Source organism: Onychostoma macrolepis, chromosome 03 (genome assembly GCF_012432095.1).
Source record: "Onychostoma macrolepis isolate SWU-2019 chromosome 03, ASM1243209v1, whole genome shotgun sequence".
Classification (NCBI taxonomy): domain Eukaryota; kingdom Metazoa; phylum Chordata; class Actinopteri; order Cypriniformes; family Cyprinidae; genus Onychostoma; species Onychostoma macrolepis.
The window spans coordinates 13,951,876-13,971,985 of NC_081157.1; the positions used below are offsets into that span (position 1 = coordinate 13,951,876).

At 38.5% G+C, this 20,110-nt stretch overlaps 1 protein-coding gene and 1 long non-coding RNA gene across 2 annotated transcripts; one reads left to right on the top strand and one right to left on the bottom strand.

The window, feature by feature from the left end:
• Positions 1-6,536: 6,536 nt before the first annotated feature.
• Positions 6,537-10,744, top strand: LOC131537258 (uncharacterized). The gene is made up of 5 exons (XR_009270217.1): positions 6,537-7,435; positions 8,031-8,109; positions 8,446-8,540; positions 9,749-9,840; positions 10,604-10,744. It is a non-coding gene; the product is annotated as an uncharacterized LOC131537258 (long non-coding RNA).
• Positions 10,745-13,002: 2,258 nt separating this feature from the next.
• Positions 13,003-15,027, bottom strand: LOC131537178 (tigger transposable element-derived protein 6-like). The gene is made up of 2 exons (XM_058770469.1): positions 13,698-15,027; positions 13,003-13,602 (listed from the first exon to the last, which is right to left on the bottom strand). Exons 1-2 carry the CDS (start codon positions 14,853-14,855, stop codon positions 13,015-13,017), a joined length of 1,746 nt encoding a protein of 581 aa, XP_058626452.1. The 5' UTR covers positions 14,856-15,027; the 3' UTR covers positions 13,003-13,014.
• Between the last annotated feature and the right edge of the window lie 5,083 nt (positions 15,028-20,110).

Consider the following 20,110-nt stretch of genomic DNA (forward strand, 5'->3'; position numbering starts at 1 on the left):
CCTGACACGACCTCAGTGAGCTGAGAGCTGTCCGCCTCCAGTGCAGGGAAAGACAAGATGTCTCAGATTCAAGCGATTGAGGCGGGTTTTTTTTGTTGTTGCATGTAATAATGAATATAGCAGTCGGCATTTACTCCCAACATCTGAGCCGCTGAAGACGCAGAGGATTAACATTACTTTCGCTTTGAAGTGAATGCGCCGATCCCCGATCTACCTAAATGCGTTATGTTCGCACGAATCATTCGTGATCCAGATTCATCTACAGAAGAAATTAGTATAATGTTTTTTTATGAATCTCTGCAAATCGCCTTTCCTAATAATGTGCTAGTTAGCCAGTTTCACGGCTAAAGTAAACAGTACTGCTCATCACCCCACGGAAGAGAGGGGCGGGGTCAGCAGAGTCTGACATGGACTAAAAAACGGCTTGATGAAAACAGAGCTGATTTTGACAGTTTAAAGGTGTTTTTTACACATTGAGAAATTTTAACCAAAGTATGCTATAGACTTTTCATTAAGACCCTAAAGAATCATATCAACTTGTGGAAAATGGGCATCCGATGACCCCTTTAATTCCTCTCACAAATCCATACAAATGTATAATTACATGGATAATCAGCCCAGTCATAGTGAGATACAACACAGTCCTCGTGAGATACAACACAGTCCTCATCTCCAACTCTGCTATAGGGCTCGTTGGGTCACCAGATCCTATAAAAACAGATCATCATTAAACCAACTCAAGATTATTGGTCATATAATATATGTGGCTCAAGTGACTAAATAGGTTTAGAAGTTAATGCATGAATGCATTGATATTGCTTGCAAAGAGGTTATGGTTTAAATTATCTATACTTTTTTCGTACACAACAGTGTGATTGAGAATCGAGGCCAAGCTGCTCACCCAGTGTTCAGTGTGCTGCCATCAACCCACTTCCAGACCCCCTCATTATCACTGTCAGTCAGACCAATCCACACAATGTTTCCACTAGTAACTTTTGTAATAAATTCCTATAATGAAATATTATACATTTTGTATTATTTACCTCTTTATTTAAGCTTTTATTTTGAATTTTAGCTTTAGGAAATAGAATCGTAGAGATTCGCTATTGATCTGATCAATTGATATTAATCAAAACGTATAATTTATACTTTCTTAAGGACTCGTCCAGCAAGCATTAAACCAGTATATCTTAGCAATTCTGTTTATTTCGTGGCCACGATACAGTTTCAAACTTGAAAAACACAGCACCAGCTTTATAAATGAAACAAGTTTATTTGCTATTCTGATGCAATACTAACAAAACACACATACACATACACATACATACACACATTCCAGCAAGGTGAAAGCAATTTGAAGAAAGTTTAAGGTTCTAATTCTCTTTTCCAAGAATAAAGAGGACCTGAGGACGTCACAAATAGAGAACTTTGCTATTTCTGTCTTTTAAAGATTCATTCAAATCAGCTCAGCAAGACATGGAGATTGTTTGTCTGTTTGTTTACTTGCTTTAAGTTAAGTTGAAGGCTGACTCATTCCCTGGATGGTTGCTTGAGGGAATCCCAGGACTGTTGATTGGCTGCTGGTGCGGTCCTTGTGTGGTGTCACTGGGGAACCCCTTCGGTGATGTCTTGGTGACGTTGAAAGTGACGCGCTCACTAGAAGTTCTGCTCAGAGTTTGTTTGCGTAGCTTCAGGTTCTAACAGTTTCTTCAGTGAGAAATTGACAAAGTGGTTTAGTTCTTTCAGATGATCAGCTTGATGTTAAGTCTGCGAGTGCTTCGCAGCACGATCAGTGGAAGCAAAGCCGAAGTTTTCAAGCAGCAAGCCAAAGTTTTTCCAGCACTATGCAAAGTTGGGTGTCTGCTTTTATCGGACTGATTTGAGTCCATCCCATTCACTGTTTGATCCAATCACATTGTCTCTGTAGGGCGGAGCCCCGCCCCGCATGGCCTCTTTCCGTGCATATATTATCTTAATGCTTCATCCATCATGTGAGGAATATTTCTACTAACTTCTTATAAAAGTATTCATCATTCATACAAGACCAGTGTTGGGTTAGTTACTCAAAGAATGGTCATTACTAGTTACTCCTTTCAAAGGTAATATTGTTACTTTACTTATTACTTTCTGGCATCAGTAATTAGTTACACTACTAGTTACATTACTTCTTCTTCACGCCCCACAGAAGTTATATATGTGTATCTTCCAGATAAAGTTCTTATAGAATGTTACTAACAACATATTTCTGCCTCATCATTTGACAAAAATCCACATTGGATCACAGTCAGAAGTTATTACAAACACTCAATAGTGATTGATAGTGACATTCAAGTACAAGTGTTGTATTAATCTCATTAATTGTCATGTGTAGCTTGAAGTAATTTTTCTGTTACCCATATGCGATTAAATTTCGTTATGTATTTTATCAAATCACATGAGTTTGTAAGAAACTGTTTAATTTTCCAAAAATATTTTAAACTATATTATATTAATATAATGTACCACATGCGGCTAATGCAATATTTCTATCTGCTTTTCCATATTCCAAGCTTGACTGCTGCACAGGGGACATCACTTGCATGTGCGAGTCATGAAAATTATGAAAATAAATCTAGGAATTATTTGATTGTTATATTTTAAATCAGCGGGGTTGAGGCATCAAAAGTAACTAAGTAACTAAACTGTTTTATGGAAAGTAACTGTAATATTATTACTGAAATCTTATTAGTAATTAGTTACACTACTAGTTACTGCAAAAAGTAATATTACAGTAACTAATTACTAGTAACTAGTTACTGCCCAACACTGGAGAAGAGTGAAAACTCCTCACATGACCGCAACCAAACATCTGAACATAATGAAACAAGTGAACATTGACAGATCTTCTTCCGTCTGTTCTGCAAAATGTAAACAAATGTAGCCTATATATTTCTGCAAGCGTAAATATTATGAAAATATCAATATTAATTGTGTCTAGGCAAAGGCATTCCTCTTGGAACAAGTCGCGCGCCACTGCATGTGTAGAGCTAACGTGGGTTTGTTCATTTCATACTCTGACAGCTTATTTAATCTATAAATTATACATTGTATTTAATGTATAAGGTACATGTACAACAAACTGGTAATGTCATAGTGGTATCGTGTACTGTAATCGAATCTATACCTGTGGAACCGACAGCACACTCGGTGTTCATCTATTAAAGATCTTCATATCTAGCAAACAATAGCCTTTGAAGATTTGCTTTCAATTGACTGTAGATACAAAGCCACGTCTTCAACGCTCTCGATGTTACAACCGCTTCAGACGACTCAGCGCATGCGGCAGGGAACTGAACGAATCATTCAAACTGATTCGCGAACCAATTCACTGGTTTGATCAAGCCTTCGAACAGAGTTGACTCAAAAGAATGAATCATTCACGAATGGGCATCGCTCATTGCCCAGAGAAAAGTAGACGGCGCGTTTGGAATAAATTGAAGCATTTTTAACTTGTATTATTGCATTAAGAAAAAGTAACGAGAGGAGCGTCGCCCACCGTAGCGTAATAAAAGTACAGTTTTTTTGGTTGTTGACAGAGGCTATAGGGGATGGGGGCGTGACGTCACTGCTCTAGCGCCGCGGTGGCTGATGGGAAAAATCACCATTTTGTGAGGCCACTTGTTGCGACGTGCCGAGGAAGTTGTAATATGAACGTGTTTTAAATAGGATACAGAAATTGAATAAACTGTAAATCAACATATTAAAGTTATTCAACAAAACATTATTTAGTCAAGAGCAGTGAGGGATTTCCTCCGTCTTTTGTTGTTTGATTAACATTATGACAGACGGCACAGCTTTATTAGGCTGCTGTCACAAGACCTGTTTCACGGATCCAATACTTATACATATGCGTTCGCAACTTAAGACAAAACCGACAATGCTTATGAGGATACTTGCCAGGACGACCATTTTGACGTTATTTTGTGTGTATTTGGCCACTTAAGCGCAACAAGCTTTGTTTGTTTGTTCGCAACGCGCGCTTTAGATGTGACTGCAGCGCACAGAAAAGCACCTCTGGAGCACACAAGTACAGAAAGACTTAAAAAGACGTGCAAATAATACATTTCTGTGACGATGCAACAACGATTAGGCAATTGACAATTCTGTCAACTGTACCGAAACGCGAGCTAAAGTCTTGTATCGCAGCATTCAGCTCTGATGTGAAGAGATGTCAAAGAGAGAGGATGCAGTACAGCTGAATCACTCACGCTGTGTTCAAATGACTGGTTGTGTGAATTTATTTACTCATCTAACTTACACGCTATATTGAATAAATGTTTTGCAGGAATTTCCCTCATTTTAAAGTCGAAGGCATAATTCTACTGTACATAGAATTGTGAAACATGACTTTTCCAAAACTTTCTGGGTTTATTTATTTTTCCAAAATTTTGCAGGCCTGGAAATTGCTGTTTTAAAATTCCATGACTTTTCCAGGTGTAACCCCAGTAACGATACTTGCTATTTTAAAGCTGGGGCCTGGGTAAGTATTTATTTCCTGTTTACGATTAACTTTACAATTCAAATAAAATATTTATCTTCCTTTCAGCAGCAATAACGACAATAGAATCCAAGACTGTTCGTATGGTTCTTTTTTGTATATTTATATAGAAAATTTAGTGAAGCAATGAAAAAAATAATAAACGTGTGTGAACAGACTTTTAAAATGTCTTTTAAAAAAAAAGTGACAATATGAAACAAACCAAACGTCTATTTCCACACGTGTTAATCACACGGTAGCGAATTCAAGTGGAAAATGTACAAATTTACAATTCCATAGCAAAATCTTACATTTTTGGATTAAATGAAATACTAAATCCGTCAGTATCAAAACTCACTTAAAGGGGCCCACATTCACGCTCTCACTCACACACCCACTCTACGTTGCAGGCCTGATGTTTTCCCGAACGCAACGGGTCTCGCGGTATGATGGAACGTCGTGGCTTTGGCTCACGCGAGTGGCTACCGGGTCTTTTTCCCCCAGCAATAGAGGAACTCTGGGCTTTTCCGGTCACCCGGAGTGCTATCCGATTCACCTTCTCTGGGTTGAATGTCGATCGTGCTAGTTAACACACGAGCACATGGGGTGAACGTGCAGAGGGTAATCGGTGCTAAATATCATTAATACTTGTTGGCAAAATATCAGTCACTGATGACGGATTCACTTTATACAGGATTATCGGGTAGAATATCCTTTGTTATTCGGACCAACGTAATATGCAATCTCCTCTCGTCTTTCCCCTCTCCTCTGCCCCCTCAAATTATGAGTTTTCGTGACAATAGCGCCCACAGCAACGTGACATGAGCGCACTAAATAGGCTAAAGCTTGCCACAAACCCCCGGCAAAAGTTACAATGAATGTGTCTGGGGAAAATAGTAAGGAGATATTTGAATTATTTATTAATAAACTAGAGTTTTCTGAGTTAGTGTCAAAATGATGAAGTTAAAAATCCTGACTCGCCATCTCCTCATTGGACGCGCCTTAAGAAAGAAATGCATCTTTACGGATTATAATGAGAAGAGTTTTTTTTTTAATATGATTTATTTCGTTTTGTAGAAATTCAAAGCTTTCTAAAGATAGCCTATATTCATCATGTCTGTAAGGAAAACATTCACTGAGTTATGGTTCATTTTTGATGGGAAGCGCATAGTTTTCTTTATTTTAGAAAAGCATGTTTTCTTGATATTGTGAGTGCACACAAATAAAAATATACCCTTTACAGTTCCGAACGATGTATTATTATTACCTTTATGAGCAACAATTACGGCGTAGGCCTATTTGTATGATGTTCTGAAGCGCGCTTCAGCTTCCACTCTCCGCACAAACGATTGGATATGCGCCTAGCGCACATTTATCTAGGTTAAATGTTTAAACTAACATTTTGATATGCTTTGAGTATTTCATATCTATAGATTTTATTTTTGGCAAGTCGTAATTACAACATTGTATGACATTGTCACATATATGATGCTCATAAGTTTCTTCATATTGCGTTATCTCATGACAGCAAATCAGTAAAAATAAAAATTGCACTACGATCTCCATGATAAGCCCGTTTTTGCACTTCCTGTTTTTCCCTGCTTGAGAATTTCTGTCCAATGAAAGGATGACCTTAGCACACGTGGGGTTTTGTTTACAATTTCTAGTTCACTTGCAAAAAGGGCAGTGTGAAAGCGAACCGCACCAAAAAAAAAAAAAAAAAAACTTCTATTTGGTCCGGACCAAAGCAAGTGAACTATCGGACTTTCCTGGTGTGAATACACCCTAAATCAGACAAAAATGTAGGTGCGGGCGGTTGGCGGGTGGATAATTATTTGAAGCTGCGGATTTGGGTGACGTTTTAGCTCATCCGCGCATCACTAATACACATACATACATATATATATATATTTTTTCCTGATTAAATATTGTGTAAAGATGTGTTTCACTAATCACAGGTAGGTAAGCAAGATGATACACACCTCTGTACGAACGACGGTGTTTTCACAACTCGGCGGTTTGTAGACTTCACTGAACGTGGGGTTCCATAGATTTAAATTTACGAAACTGAGCTTCGGTATAAGCACTCACACCACCCAGACAGCACACGTACGTCTGGCCGACGTCGGCCCAATATCGAAACGTCGGCCTCACTACCTGAAACATCTAATAAACATCGGCCAGGCGTAGGTCGATATAATTCGGTCAGTGCTCTGTTTTCCAGCTCATCAGTCGTCGGCTCTGAGTCGGTTCACGACCACAGGCCGATGCCGCGCTTTTCTGTTTGCGGCGAGCCCAGTTATTCGTCTCTTAGCAACCCACAGAGAGAAGACACTCATCCCGGCTACATCTGTGCTTTCAGGTAAGATTTCACTTCAGCTAAATTACAAACAAATACTACTTTGTTAACTCTGTGACACTTAAAAGGTACTAGTTAGGCACAGTTGGTGTGCTACAGCACAGGTGAAGAGACTGTGGCTAATTTCCAACTAACTTGTTTAGCTAACGGTCACGCTAGCGATTTTTAAAATTAATATTTATGCCTTAATGCGTTTCCAGACATTTCTCTGAGGGGAAATGTTAAAGCGGATTATTAAAGAGAAGTCCTAACTGCTTTTTCGCCGTGTTTTTCACTCTTTTACAGGCTGCCAGAAAGAATCCGTCTCTATACGGCGAGATATTGTTGCTGTTGCTTTTTGAACTACAAATTGAGTTTTAAGTTCATTATTGAATATTAATTGAACGAGACTGTAATTTATTAATGTAATATTTTAATCCTATATGTTTATTTGTGTAAATGCTGTGTGCGCGTTGAGCTCTGCGCGAGCGGGGAGCAGAGTTGCCATGGAAACGGGGCGTTGACACAACTACTGGCGAACAGTAATCTCCGTCTCTCGCTGCGGTTTCCACTGATTTCAGGTAAATACTGTATAATCCCTAAATTTAATCACACAAATATTACATACAAACGTCCCTGACACGTTTTTACTTGTTATTGACATGTTTCAATTAAATATTTATTTTATAGAAATGGTTTAGTGTCTTCGAAAAAGTCTGTTAGCATCTTAGCAGTTTTCAGGTAGGCTAACTCTAGATTGAGCTCGTGTTTATGAAACCCTGGGCTTTTAATCAAATATTCGAATAAAATAAAAATTGGACTGTGTCCTATGGTGTGACAGCAAAAATGTCTACAAATAACTTGAGAAAAATGTATCTTCATTCTTAGAGTTACAAATAGCATGAGAGAGGTTTATCTTCAATGTTAGTTTTTTTTAATTTAATTTTTTTTTTTTTTTTTTTGCTGTCACACCATAGGACACATTGATATGTCAGCTACCCATATGAGAGATTTTGTTAGCTCTGTAAAGGTTTTCCTGGCGATTTGTCAAAGGGTTGTTGGAAAAGACTTTACTGAATCGATGACATCACTTACATGGAGAGTGTAATCGACTGAAAACAAGTTTTGATATTTCATGGTAAACAAATATTAATAAAAATTGTTCTGTGATTTCAGGAGGACAGAAAGAAACTCTACATAACAGAAGGGAAGCTCCAAGATTTCTGAAGGGAGCTACTGACTTAGAAAAATACAGGTGAACTGAAGAAGCTGAAATATAGATCATGAAATATATCAATGTGCATTTTTAAAAATATATTTAGCCAATTTTAAGAAGGTCTTGACATCAAAACGTAAGCGACACTCAACCTAAAACTAAAAACATAGATTCTGTTATATTAAGATTATGTTGTTATTAGTAGTAGTAGTAGTAGAATTTGTTGTGTGTATATATATTTGTTAATAATTGTTATATATTATTCTTTCTTTTATTTGCATTTTACTGCTGCTCTAGCTCGTTTCCTTCTAATAAACCTGGAGTTGCAAACTAAATATTGTTGGCTCTGTGACAGATTGCTTGTTTCTTTCCTAGATTCTTCAGTGGTGATGGCCTGCTGCACCCAGCAGAGTTGGAGTGAACCTACTGTCAGACAGTGGCGTACCGTGGGGTTTCAGTCAGGGCCTTCAGTAAGCAACTGTAAACTACATGTACACATTTTACACATCTCTGTTACAGCTAAAGTAGCCATATGCGTAATGCACATATTATGCCGCACACAGGCTCTCAACAACAGTGACTGCTGATCAACAATTTCAACAGTAGGCTAGATTAGGGTGGGTTAAATGCAGAGTAAATTTCCCTACATCATGGTCAGTAAAAGTAATCCGCCAATACACAAGTCACTATGCACATTCACGTCACTCTAAAATGACAACGTGCCCAAAGCAGCAAAACTGTACAAATGCTGGACATCCACACACCACACCACAGTATTATCAATGCACCATGTACACCTCCATAATAATGTGCATGATACAATACTCATCAAATAATAAAGCACTCACCTGTCACGTGTAAATAAAGTCCCTGGGTCTATCATTCCATGCCTCTTTACTTGGATTAAAAAGTAAACACGTCAACAAAATAACTTGTGCTCAGTGCTAGCTGTTAGCCACTCATAGCACTCATAGTTGCAATCTTTGAAATGGCGCATAAAAACTTTGCTGGCCTTTGTTAGCTAATTCAGTTTGGGTGTAGGTCTTCCTTTCTCAGTCATTCTCGTTTGTCTTCAAAAGAGCGCCTTGAAAAGGTGTTTTTAGTAGCTAGGCAACAAGATCTGGTGTAGGCGCCGATGACTGCAGCTGTCATTTTCTTTTCATTGAATTTCACTTTCGTACCTTGGAAATCCCTGACTAAAAGGGCGGTATAATGCTGGGGGTAGCACTGGGCACGTCACTAGACCCAGAGGGCGGGCTGTCATTGAACTTCAAAATTTGATTGGCTGATGATTCTGTCACTAATGCTTGTAACTGGGTATCTCGGAGAAAGAATAAGCATTGTTCTTTTACATGTTACCAACATTGTAACAATACTTACCCTTTAATAATGTTGAAGGATAATGTTTAACTGAACACAAAACTAGAGACTTGTTTAGTAAGATTTTATCTGAACAGAAGTGACACTCGACCTAAAACTAAAAACATAGATTCTGTTATCTTAAGATTATATTATTAGTAGTATTAGTTATATATGTATATGTTATTATATTGCTATATATATTATTCTTTCTTTTATCTGCATTTTAATGCTGCTCTAGCTCGCTTCCTTCTAATAAATCTGGAGTTGCAAACTAAATATTGTTTGCTCTGTGTCAGATTGCTTGTTTTGATCCTAGATTCTTCAGTGCTGATGGCCTGCTGCACCCAGCAGAGTCAGTGTGAACTCCTGTAAGACAACATCAACAAGATGCTATAAACCGCAGGATTAGTAAGTAAAGTCTCGAACATACACACTGTTTCATAAGTTTGGGTTGGTATGATTATTTTGTTTTTTTATGTTTTTGAAAGTCTCTTATGCCAACCACAGTTTAATGTATGAAATTATTACAATTTACTACAATTTAAAATAACTGTTTTCTATTTGAATATATTTGGAGAGGTAATTTATTCCTGTGATGATAAAGCTGAATTTTGTGTCACATGATCCTTCAGAAATCATTTTAATTTTCTGATTCTTATCAGCGTTGAAAACAGCTGTGCTGCTTCATTTTTCCAGGATTCTTTGGTGAATAAAGTTTTAAAACAGTACAGCATTTGACATTGCTAATAATAAGAAATGTTTCTTGAGCAGCAAATCAGCGTATCAGAATGATTTCTGAAGGATCATGTGACACTGAAGACTGGAGTAATGAATGTTCTGCTTTGATCACAGAAATAAATTACATTGCATAATATGCAGAAAACTGTTGTTAAATAGTTTTTACTTCATTTTGATCAAATAAATGCAGCCTTTGTGAGCAGAAGAGACTTCTCTCAAAGACGTAAAAAAATCTTACTGACCCCAAACATTTAACAGTAGTGTAAATTACAAATATGATGTTCCACCCACTTAAATATACTGTGGCATGTGTAGTTTTAGCCAAGTATTCACACAACACATCTGATAACCTTGCACTCCAGTTATATGTCTGAATAATATGAACAGCAGCTATGCTAAACTTTCTTCTTTTGATTTCCTGTTTCTATCTTAGGATGCCCATCCCGATGTTACTAGAGATGAAGCCAGCTCCAGTTTGGATCCAAACTCACTTGTGAAGATGCCAACGCTCACAAAGACTACAGATGACGGCTACTGTACATGGACACACAAAACACTGGACACACAAAACAAATATTATCCTTATATTGCCTATAAGGGTAAGTTTGACAATTTTCAACCCGCTATTGTATTATTGCAACGTCTGTAATATCTGTAAATGAACAATATTTACTCTTTCTCTGAGTTATATGGACCCTATTTGTCCCCTTTTATTTGTAAGCAGCACTTCGCAAGATGACGCAAAATGAAATGAGTTTTGACAAAATGACACAAACACTTCTGCAGCATCTAAATGAAAAAATGCTGTTTTGCATCAGTTTTGCTGACAAATACACTGGGTATCTTGGAGAAAGAATAAACATTGTTCTTTTACATATGTTACCAACATTGTAACAATACAAAATGGACTGAAAATTGTTGAACTTACCCTTTAATAATGTTGAAGGATAATGTTTAACTGAACACAAAATAGAGACTTTAAATAAAAATATTTTAGAATTTTTATCATGCTATTTAAAATTTTTAACTGCTTATTTATTGTTTGCCTGGTTTTTAATTTGTGTTTATGCAACTGTTGTATTATTGTAACTCAGTTTTTGCCATGAAGATAGCCTTCGATGCTGACAGCACAGAACACATGACTTGTTTTATGAACTACTGTCATATGGACATTATTTTGTTGCCAGAAGATGGTCTTCCCCAGTGAGTCTCAGTCACCTCTGGCTGATTAAAGGATGTTTTTAAATTGTAACCTTGAAATATGCATATTCTGTAAACCTACTTTGAAATGATAAGTATTGTGAAAAGTGCTATACTTATACAATATTTAACCATGGTTTTACTATAGTAAAACTAGCAAGCATGATTATATTAACCATGTGTTTTTTTTTTATTTTTATTGAAACCATGCTTCGATGTCATATTCTATAGTAACATTGTAGTAATACTTCAGTAAAACTGGTAACTATGACTATGACCATAGTTTTTGAAATTATGGTAAATGTTGTAACTATGGTTTTACTGCAACAGTCATAGTTAAACCATGGTTACTGTAGTAAAACTATGGTAGATTTTGAGTTTACTATGGTTTTACTGCAAATGCTGTGGTAAAATCATGGTTAATTTTCAAAAGACTACAAATAATCGTGAATTATCCGCTTTTGATCAAAACATCTGGTAAATGTAAATTTATTTGTATGTGTAATGTGTTAAATGAAAATATTAATAAAGTTGCAGCTGTTCTTGAGAGTGGTGTGTATTGTTTTATTATAAACCAGCGGCGGCAGCTGCAGGTGGTCCGTAACGATGAGCAAAACGCCGGTGAACCGCGTCCACGCAGAGCGGCCGGGATTTACAGCTGCGTCGTCCCAACATCGGCCGGAGGGCATATCCGATCAGAGGCCGACGTCGCGGCGACGTATTGCCGATTAGCAAACGATCCCTGAGCGACATCGTGCCGACGAAATTTTGTACATCGGGCCGACGTCGGCCAGACGTACGTGTGCTGTCTGGGCACAGACTAAATATACAAAAATATCTGGAAATGTCAGAGGAGGTAAATCGTCGGGGTCTCGAGTACATTCTCTTGCAGGCACCTCATATGGATCCAGATTTCCGATCAATGCCATCTTTTCCAGGTAACGTAGACTAACCATGTTCCGTACACTTTTCGCCCTTCACCGCACGCCAGCGACCACTCCTCCGCTGTTGTAAGCCAGACAAGCATGTTTGTGTGATCTTTCTCTGGGGGAATACCCATTGCACAGTCCACACTTTGATTGATGTCTTTTGGACCAATAGTTTTTGAGAAAAGTGGGAAAAAGATGATAAGCGTTAATGATGTTCCGTACAGAGCGCATACTTTGATTTCAACGACGAAAATGGACATTTAACGGGTCAACTGAGAGCTATTTATTTATTTTAACTGAAGAAAACAACATTTCAACGAATAAGAAGGGTGAGTACCTTTTTATTTGTTTAAAATTTACTTTAAATTACTTTAATAAGCTAGAGGACCATGTGAGCTAGGCCTTATTGTGTCGTGATATTGATTATGGTTAAGGATGAACCATGTGAAACTGAAGACAAAGAAGAGCAAACAATTTGAACTGATTCTAAATATTTAATGATTAACCAATGTGATTTAAAAACATAAATGATCAGGATGCGCGTGTGTGTGTGTGTGTGTTTACAACTATTTACATTCAACACTAAACTGATTAAAAAAAATACCATAACTAGAAGTTAACATTCATTTTCTGTGTGCACTATTTACATTGTGTGTGTGTGTGTTTATGTGGACAGACAACATTTATGGCAAAGCCAGTCAGTGTTTGGCACTTCCTACACCTCTGCGCATTCCAGGTGGAACCACAAATGGCACAGGTCACACTGGACCCATTCATCAATGGCCTCATCTGCTGAGCCAGGTGGGACCACTCTACGGCAGAGAGCGCAGTGTTCTCCATCTTCAGTCGGAGGAGGTGCCTGCTTCTTTTGCCTTTTGGCCTCCTGGGCTTGTCTTTTTTCCTCCTTCTTCTTTGCCATCTCTTCCTTGCGCTTTCTCTTCGTTTCTTCCTTCTCTTTCTCCTCAGTTTCTTTTTCTACCAGCAGGTCGAAGTACTCGTCGCTGGTGATGACACGGGCTGGCAACAGAATGCGACGCCTCACCTTCTCCTTCCTCTCCAGGGCTGGACTTATGAGGATGTTAGCCAGACTCTCTGGAATTACACCTGCTGTTACCAGATAATTTTTGTGGGCCACTTTATTAATGTTGCAGGTGGGGCAAGGTGTTTGAGTGATGGATGATGTGTCAGTAGGTTGAGTGCTGGATTGAGTGGCGGGAGCGATAGATGGTGTGTCTGATGGAGTGGCGGGAGCGATGGATGGTGTGGTGTCACTTCCATCTGCAGATGGGAACACTCTCACCACCTAAGAAAATAAAACGTATGTAAAACTCATTAACACACTTGAAAAGAAATGCAAGTAGCTTAGAGGATGAATTATTGTATTAATGTTAAAATTACCTGGGTTGTGTCCACAGCAGCCCTGGACAGAGGAACGATGCCAGCCTTGCGGAACCCAGCCTTGACATTTTGGGCTGTGACAGCAGTTGGATAGACATGTTTGAGGAGAACTGAAAACTGCTTCTTCCCCACAACAATGTCCCCTCGCACCAGACCCATCCTGGAGGCCATGGTGGAGAAAGCAGTTTTCAGTGGGTTGAAAACCGCGATATCCAGGGGCTGTAGAATGTGTGTGGTGTGGGCAGGTAGGCAGAGAATTTCAACTTTATTTTCTCTGCAGAACATGATTACGTCTCTTGAGACATGTGTCTCGTGTTGGTCCATGATTAATATTAGTGGTCTCTCCTTAGGAGCATATCTAATAAAATGGTGGAGCCATTTCAGGAAGAGCTCCGAGTCCATGTAACCCTTCTCCTGGATGCCATAGAGGGCGTTGGGGGGCCCATCCAGCCTATAGGCGTTACTTGGGAGGCAGCCGGGGTAAATGATGAAGGGTGGAATGCTGTTCCCGGCTGCATTCACACAGCAGTGGACCGTGATGTGCTCCCTGGTCGTCTGCTGCTGCTGGTAGACATGTTTCCTCCCAGTCTGGCACAGGACCTTTTCCCTGGACCGAGGCTTGTCTCCAAAGCCGGTCTCATCGCAATTGTAGATGAGATGCGGCTTGTCCTCCAAACTATGCTTCACATAAAGGGCCTCATACAACTTGAAGAACCCTTCAATGGCTTCTGGTGTAGCACCATGGACTCTGGCTCTGTCCAGTGAATCTGCCGTCCTTGAGGCCAATTCTGGATGGCGGGCCTTAAACCTGGACCACCACACATCACTTGGCCCCTTCTCCAGGTTTACAGTGGTGGACTCTGTTCTGCCACTCTCCTTTATGATCCCAGTAGCCAGCACCTTGACAAGGGATCTTGTCACTGGGAAGCCATGGTCCGCCATCCAGAATATAAAGGAAAGGAGAGCCTCTTCCTCTCCAGGTGTCAGGGCCGAATTAGGATGAGGGTTGTGGACATATTTATTTTTTTTATAGTCCTGTAGAGTGGTGTGGGGAATGCCAAATTTTTTTGCTGTTGCCCTTAAACTTGCTCCTGCCTTTACTTCCTCAACTGCCTCCTGTAACTTCTCCTTTGAGTACTGTTTTTTCTTTCCTGACATCTTTCTTTACTGCCTTTCCTTTGAAATATGATGTTATGTTAATCATGTAACTTAATGTTAATTTAACCTTTTAATTGTTTATATTGTTTATATTCTTGTAATTATATTAGTTAACTTGATGTAACGTATGAAATCTTATTAAATAACTTAAATGTCTGAATATCCTATCATTGTGTTTAACTTTGTTAATGTTAAGTTAAATAACTTGGCAATGAAATAACACTATCAATTGAGTTTTAGCTGACAATTAAAAATGTTTAATTAAGTGAATGTAAGTTAATGCTAACTTAATTGATCCTTTATGAATATAAACATCATCACTGCGCGCAGGATGATGAGCAAACAGCGCCTGCTGCACGTCTCAGGCGGAGAGTGGCGCCAAGTGGTCATCGCCCACAATTGACGTTTAAATATTCCCATTTCAAATCATTTATTCAACAAAAGGTAATTTATTTAACAATTTGTGATAACATAATATTCCTTTCATAAAGCCTGTAGTACTGTGAGAAGCATAATTTAAATCGAAATGAACATTTTCGCTGCTCTAGCTGTCTCCCCACCCAAGCGGCAGTCTCGCGTTTAGCTTGCCCACCGTCCATTTTCAAGCGCAGTGGGCGCACCTAGCAAACTTACTGAAATCTCATTGAAACAAATGGTGGGAGGGTCTCTGTCGTGATCAGGGGTGAAAGAGGGAGAAATAAAGATGACACAGATATATATTTTATGTATGACCCGGAAGTATTTATTCAGTGATTGGCGGTACAAGGTAATCTGTACGGAACATCGTTGTGTACGGAACATGGTTAGTCTACGTTACCGTTTTCTTGTGTCGGTAGAAGTTTGTCTCTGTATAGTACATTTCGTTCTTTTAATCGACTTTTCAACATTGTTTTTCGAGTAGTAACTGGTTGTTTTAAGTCTCGCCCGATGTGGCCACACAATATGGCGGCACCCTCTTGTTTACGTCCCAGAATGCACTGCGCAGTGACGTCAGTTGCCAAGCTCTATTTACACTAACTCCACCCACAAACGTGTGATTGGGCTAGTCAACATTACAAAAGACGGTCATCAGTCGTCAGGATCAGTGGCGCAGATGGAAAAACATGTGTCCTATTCCTTTTGACACAATCGACCAGGGTTCGAATTTGCCTTTTGGTGAACTTTTTTCTCCCTTTTCAAATTTCAAATCACATCAGAAAAACATTTATTTTTAATAAAAATGAAGGCAATAATCAAAACATTGAAAATAAAGTATCGGGTAGGGTTAGGGTAGGTGTAGGGAGGGCTTTTGTCCCAATAAGGTGGCATCCATTTAATAATTTGAATTAAAATAAAAAATTGTATAAGTTATCATTGCATACTGTTTTATAATGTATTACAATGCTGAGGTGCAGATAATTGCCAATATTTGCAATAAGTAATTAGCAGAATATTCTGCTATTTTAACATAGTATAAATAGAATCTAAAGCTATTTGCACTGTGTAAATAGCATATCACTAAAAAATACTGCTATTTTCACTTAGTGTAAATAGCCTCTATCGCTACCAAGTGTCACGAATCTGGTTTACGAACTTCCATTAACCCTCCACCAGAGGTCACTCGCTCACCACATGGACTCTTACACTGCACAGATCGTTACACTCACACTGAACTTCAGTTCCCACAATCCATCGCATTCATTACACTCAGCTGCAGCCAATCACACGCTTACACCCGAGTCTGATCACACAGCTGATTCCCATTTCACCCCTTACATAAACCATGGACTTCCTCTTGCCTTCTGCTGAGTATTGTATGCATTTATCGCTGCCCTAGCTTTAGTTACTCTACAGAGCCCCTGTTAGTTTTCCTAGTCTTGCCTGTTTCGGTTTGTGTTTTCCCCTGCCTGGACTATTGCTTTCGTTTTGGATTTACCTCTCTTGTCTAGCCCCTTTAGATACTGTTCGCTGTCTACTGACCCAGGCCCATTTTGGATGACTCTTTGCCTTGCCTATGATATACCTGTTTGCCACTGTTTGACCCTTGCCTGTATTTCGACCACGTTTATTAATAAAAGCATTGCACTTGGATCCGCTCGCCTCTCGTCTCGTCGGCTTCGTTACACCAAGCAAGCTTGTTATGTCCAATACGGCAACTTCAGCAAGTGGAGTGTTACAAACGGTGAAATAAGTGCAAGTAAAAGTTGTAAAGTTTATAATATTTATAGATATAACAACACTTAAAAATCTAAACTCATATGTAGTCATGTTTACAGCTATTGATTCTAAAACTTATTTATATTGCATATTATCTATATGTTTATATTGATTTAAAATAAAACCTTAATAATTACTATTAAACTAAGCTGGCTTATGTAATGGATTAAGGGTATATTAATTATATAAATAATACAAAATAATCATCTCTAAAAATCAGATGATTTTATTTTTTTAAGTGTTTTACTATGTAGCGTCCTTTAATTTGGAGTAAGAGAAACTGGAGGAGTGGCTTTATTGCGTCAGAGATGTGTCACTTTGCTTGAAGCTGATTGGTCAAATTTCGGTTTGAGATCTCTAAACCAGAACATAACCTGCAGGTTAGCTGTGGAGCGTAAGTTACTATGGCGATGAACACTGCTAAAAGCCAAACCACTTTCATGGTACTTAAAACCAGAGTTGGCGCAAACTAAACTGAAACTTACCTAGCTAGCCAGCTAAACCAGCTTCATGGTACAGGCCCCTGTTGCAAGGGCGTAACCATGGTATAGATATTGGGGGGGGTCCAAATGTGAACAAACAAACAGGCCAGGCCATCAACGAATGAATAGAGGCTTATCAATCGAGTGGGAAGTGCGGGAACTCCTTGGTCTGTGACTCCAGCAGTTCATTATTCAGCCTATTTTCAGGGTATCATGCTAGCTACCTAGCTACAATACTGAGCCATTTAAACGTGATATTTTTTCACATTTATTCAAAAATTGCCGCAGTATTTTTGACCATGGCACTACTTTTTAGGTGTCTACTTGCTTATACCGTCTGAAAAAAAAAGGCGAATGTCCGCCTGTTTGTCCTGCTTCTTTCTTTTAGCTCCTACCTTCATTTCATTTAAGCACCAGTGACAGTCGGACTGAGCGGTTTTTTCAAACGATGCCGCAAGCCGGCGTTTATGGGCTCAACCAAGTGTACAATCGAGGGGGGGTGGTCACACAGTTTTGTTTCCCTTGTTTTTCCTAAATTTAAAGTAAATCAGAAATAACAACAGATCCACTAGACTACAACCAGGGTTCATAAAAGGAGGGCATATCATATGTCACATATTACAATATAATAGGCCTATTATTGGGGGGGACAGATTGGTATTCCCCCAAAGTATATGGTGGTTACGCCCATGCCCTGTTGGACTCTAATATCAACACTCTTATCAGCCAATCATATTCAAGGACCAGAAAGAACTGTTGTATATATTACACACGTTGGTTTGGGTAAGAAGTGACTTGGGTTGATTTGGGTCAGGTACAGATGTATATAAACGCCACTTTCAAAAACAATGAGCTGAGTGCCGTACATTATTCTCCACATATAGCGCAATCTAAACCCTAAACACGTTTTGTCAAAAAAGCCGGTTTTGTCCACTTTCAAGGCATCGCGAGTTCACGTTTTATTTTTACGTTTTACATTTCCTTCGAAAATGACATTTAACCACAGTGTACTCGGCTAAGATGAGGGGAGATTATGGAGACTCCTATGTTCATTAGTGCATCCCAAAACACAACACTTGAAACGCCTCTTTGGTGCTGATATTGTATATCTCCAGCAGCTACAGCAAGTAATCAGTAATGGCGGAGGTGGACCGCAGCTTCTCACTCAGGGCTGTGTCTATGCTTATAGGACAGTGTCACAAGTGGGCGGGACTTTTTCCCCTCAGTGACGTGAACAGAGGGAGAATCTCAAATGGCTTTTGGAGAGTCTGTTCATGATTTATTGGTTTTATTAAAAAAAAAAAAAATGAGTTGGTGGATTTTTAACATTATAGGCTGGTTGTTTTCACACACTGCAGCCACACAACTGTTCAAGCATTTTATAAAAGTGATTTTTGCATAATAGTTTTACATAATAGCATATTAGTTTAATACTTGTTCAAAACAATCACTTTAGCAAAGCTTGTACTATTTTCTGTTTACTTTGAAAAATAAAAGAATTAATTTTTGTTCAATAAATATACTGTCATTAAAATGTTAATATAAAAAATATATATTTTAAAATACAGAAACAAAATTAAGCGTTAGGTCTGACATCTACCGATAGGAATACGACACCTATCGCGACATTCCTGTACTCTATTCAATATTAATCAGCAGCTTTTTCCACTTGCTCAGGAGCAATTCACCCTCCTCCATCCCCAACTCCTCCTTCTGCACAGTCAGGACTTGGCTTTCTGATATTCCTTGCTGAATTAGACTCCTTTTCTTGAATAATGTTACACTTAAATATCATTAAGTACATTAATGATATCTGCTTTGTTCTGTTTGCACAGAACAGAACCATACCGCCAAACCAAACTTTATGCTAAGTATCTATCAATTTGAGGATAGTGGCCCTGACAGAATTAATTTTAATAAGTAAAGATTCTGAAAGTATTGAAGGAGATCCAATAATAATTGAATATATATTTACAGTAACAACAAATGTTATTTTATTATATGATTAATATCATGTTTTTAAACATGATGGTTTCATTCTAAACATGATGCTTATCTCTAATATGGACACCGAACATAATATGATATTTACCATCTGAATCTAACCATGTCATGTCAACAAATGGAAAAGTCAGCCATCTATTAATTATCATGTTAATTACTGTGCGCCTTTAGCCCCAACAGCAGGGGCGCTTTTTACCCCAAATATCATACTGCCCTACAAAGGCAAAATAACTTAACTCGTTAGAGTGTGAAACTGATAAAATGACTTTAAAGTTTTTTATTTGTCCAGCCAAATTAATTATAGGTAGGACACTGGAAATTTGGCAGTTAGATGTTTTAGTAATGAAAATGATCTACATTAAAAAATTGTGAGCACACACTTGATTTTTACCCCTATTTTGAAGTTACTGTACTCTCCCTTTGCATTTTCTGCAAAATGTGAGAAGTCACACCAAGGAAAACCACGGTAATTTCCAACAATATTTATACATGCTTATAGATTTACTTTATGGATGGTTCTAACCCAGACAGCAAGCAGTGTCGGCCCAGATCCTGGATCTGGGCCAAAACTAT

Bases quoted from the DNA above. Each gene is read 5' to 3' on its own strand.
- LOC131537178 (XM_058770469.1), bottom strand. From the start codon at position 14,855: ATGTCAGGAAAGAAAAAACAGTACTCAAAGGAGAAGTTACAGGAGGCA. The intron at 13,603-13,697 runs GTAATTTTAACA...TTATTTTCTTAG, and splicing joins CTGCTGTGGACACAACCCAG to GTGGTGAGAGTGTTCCCATC.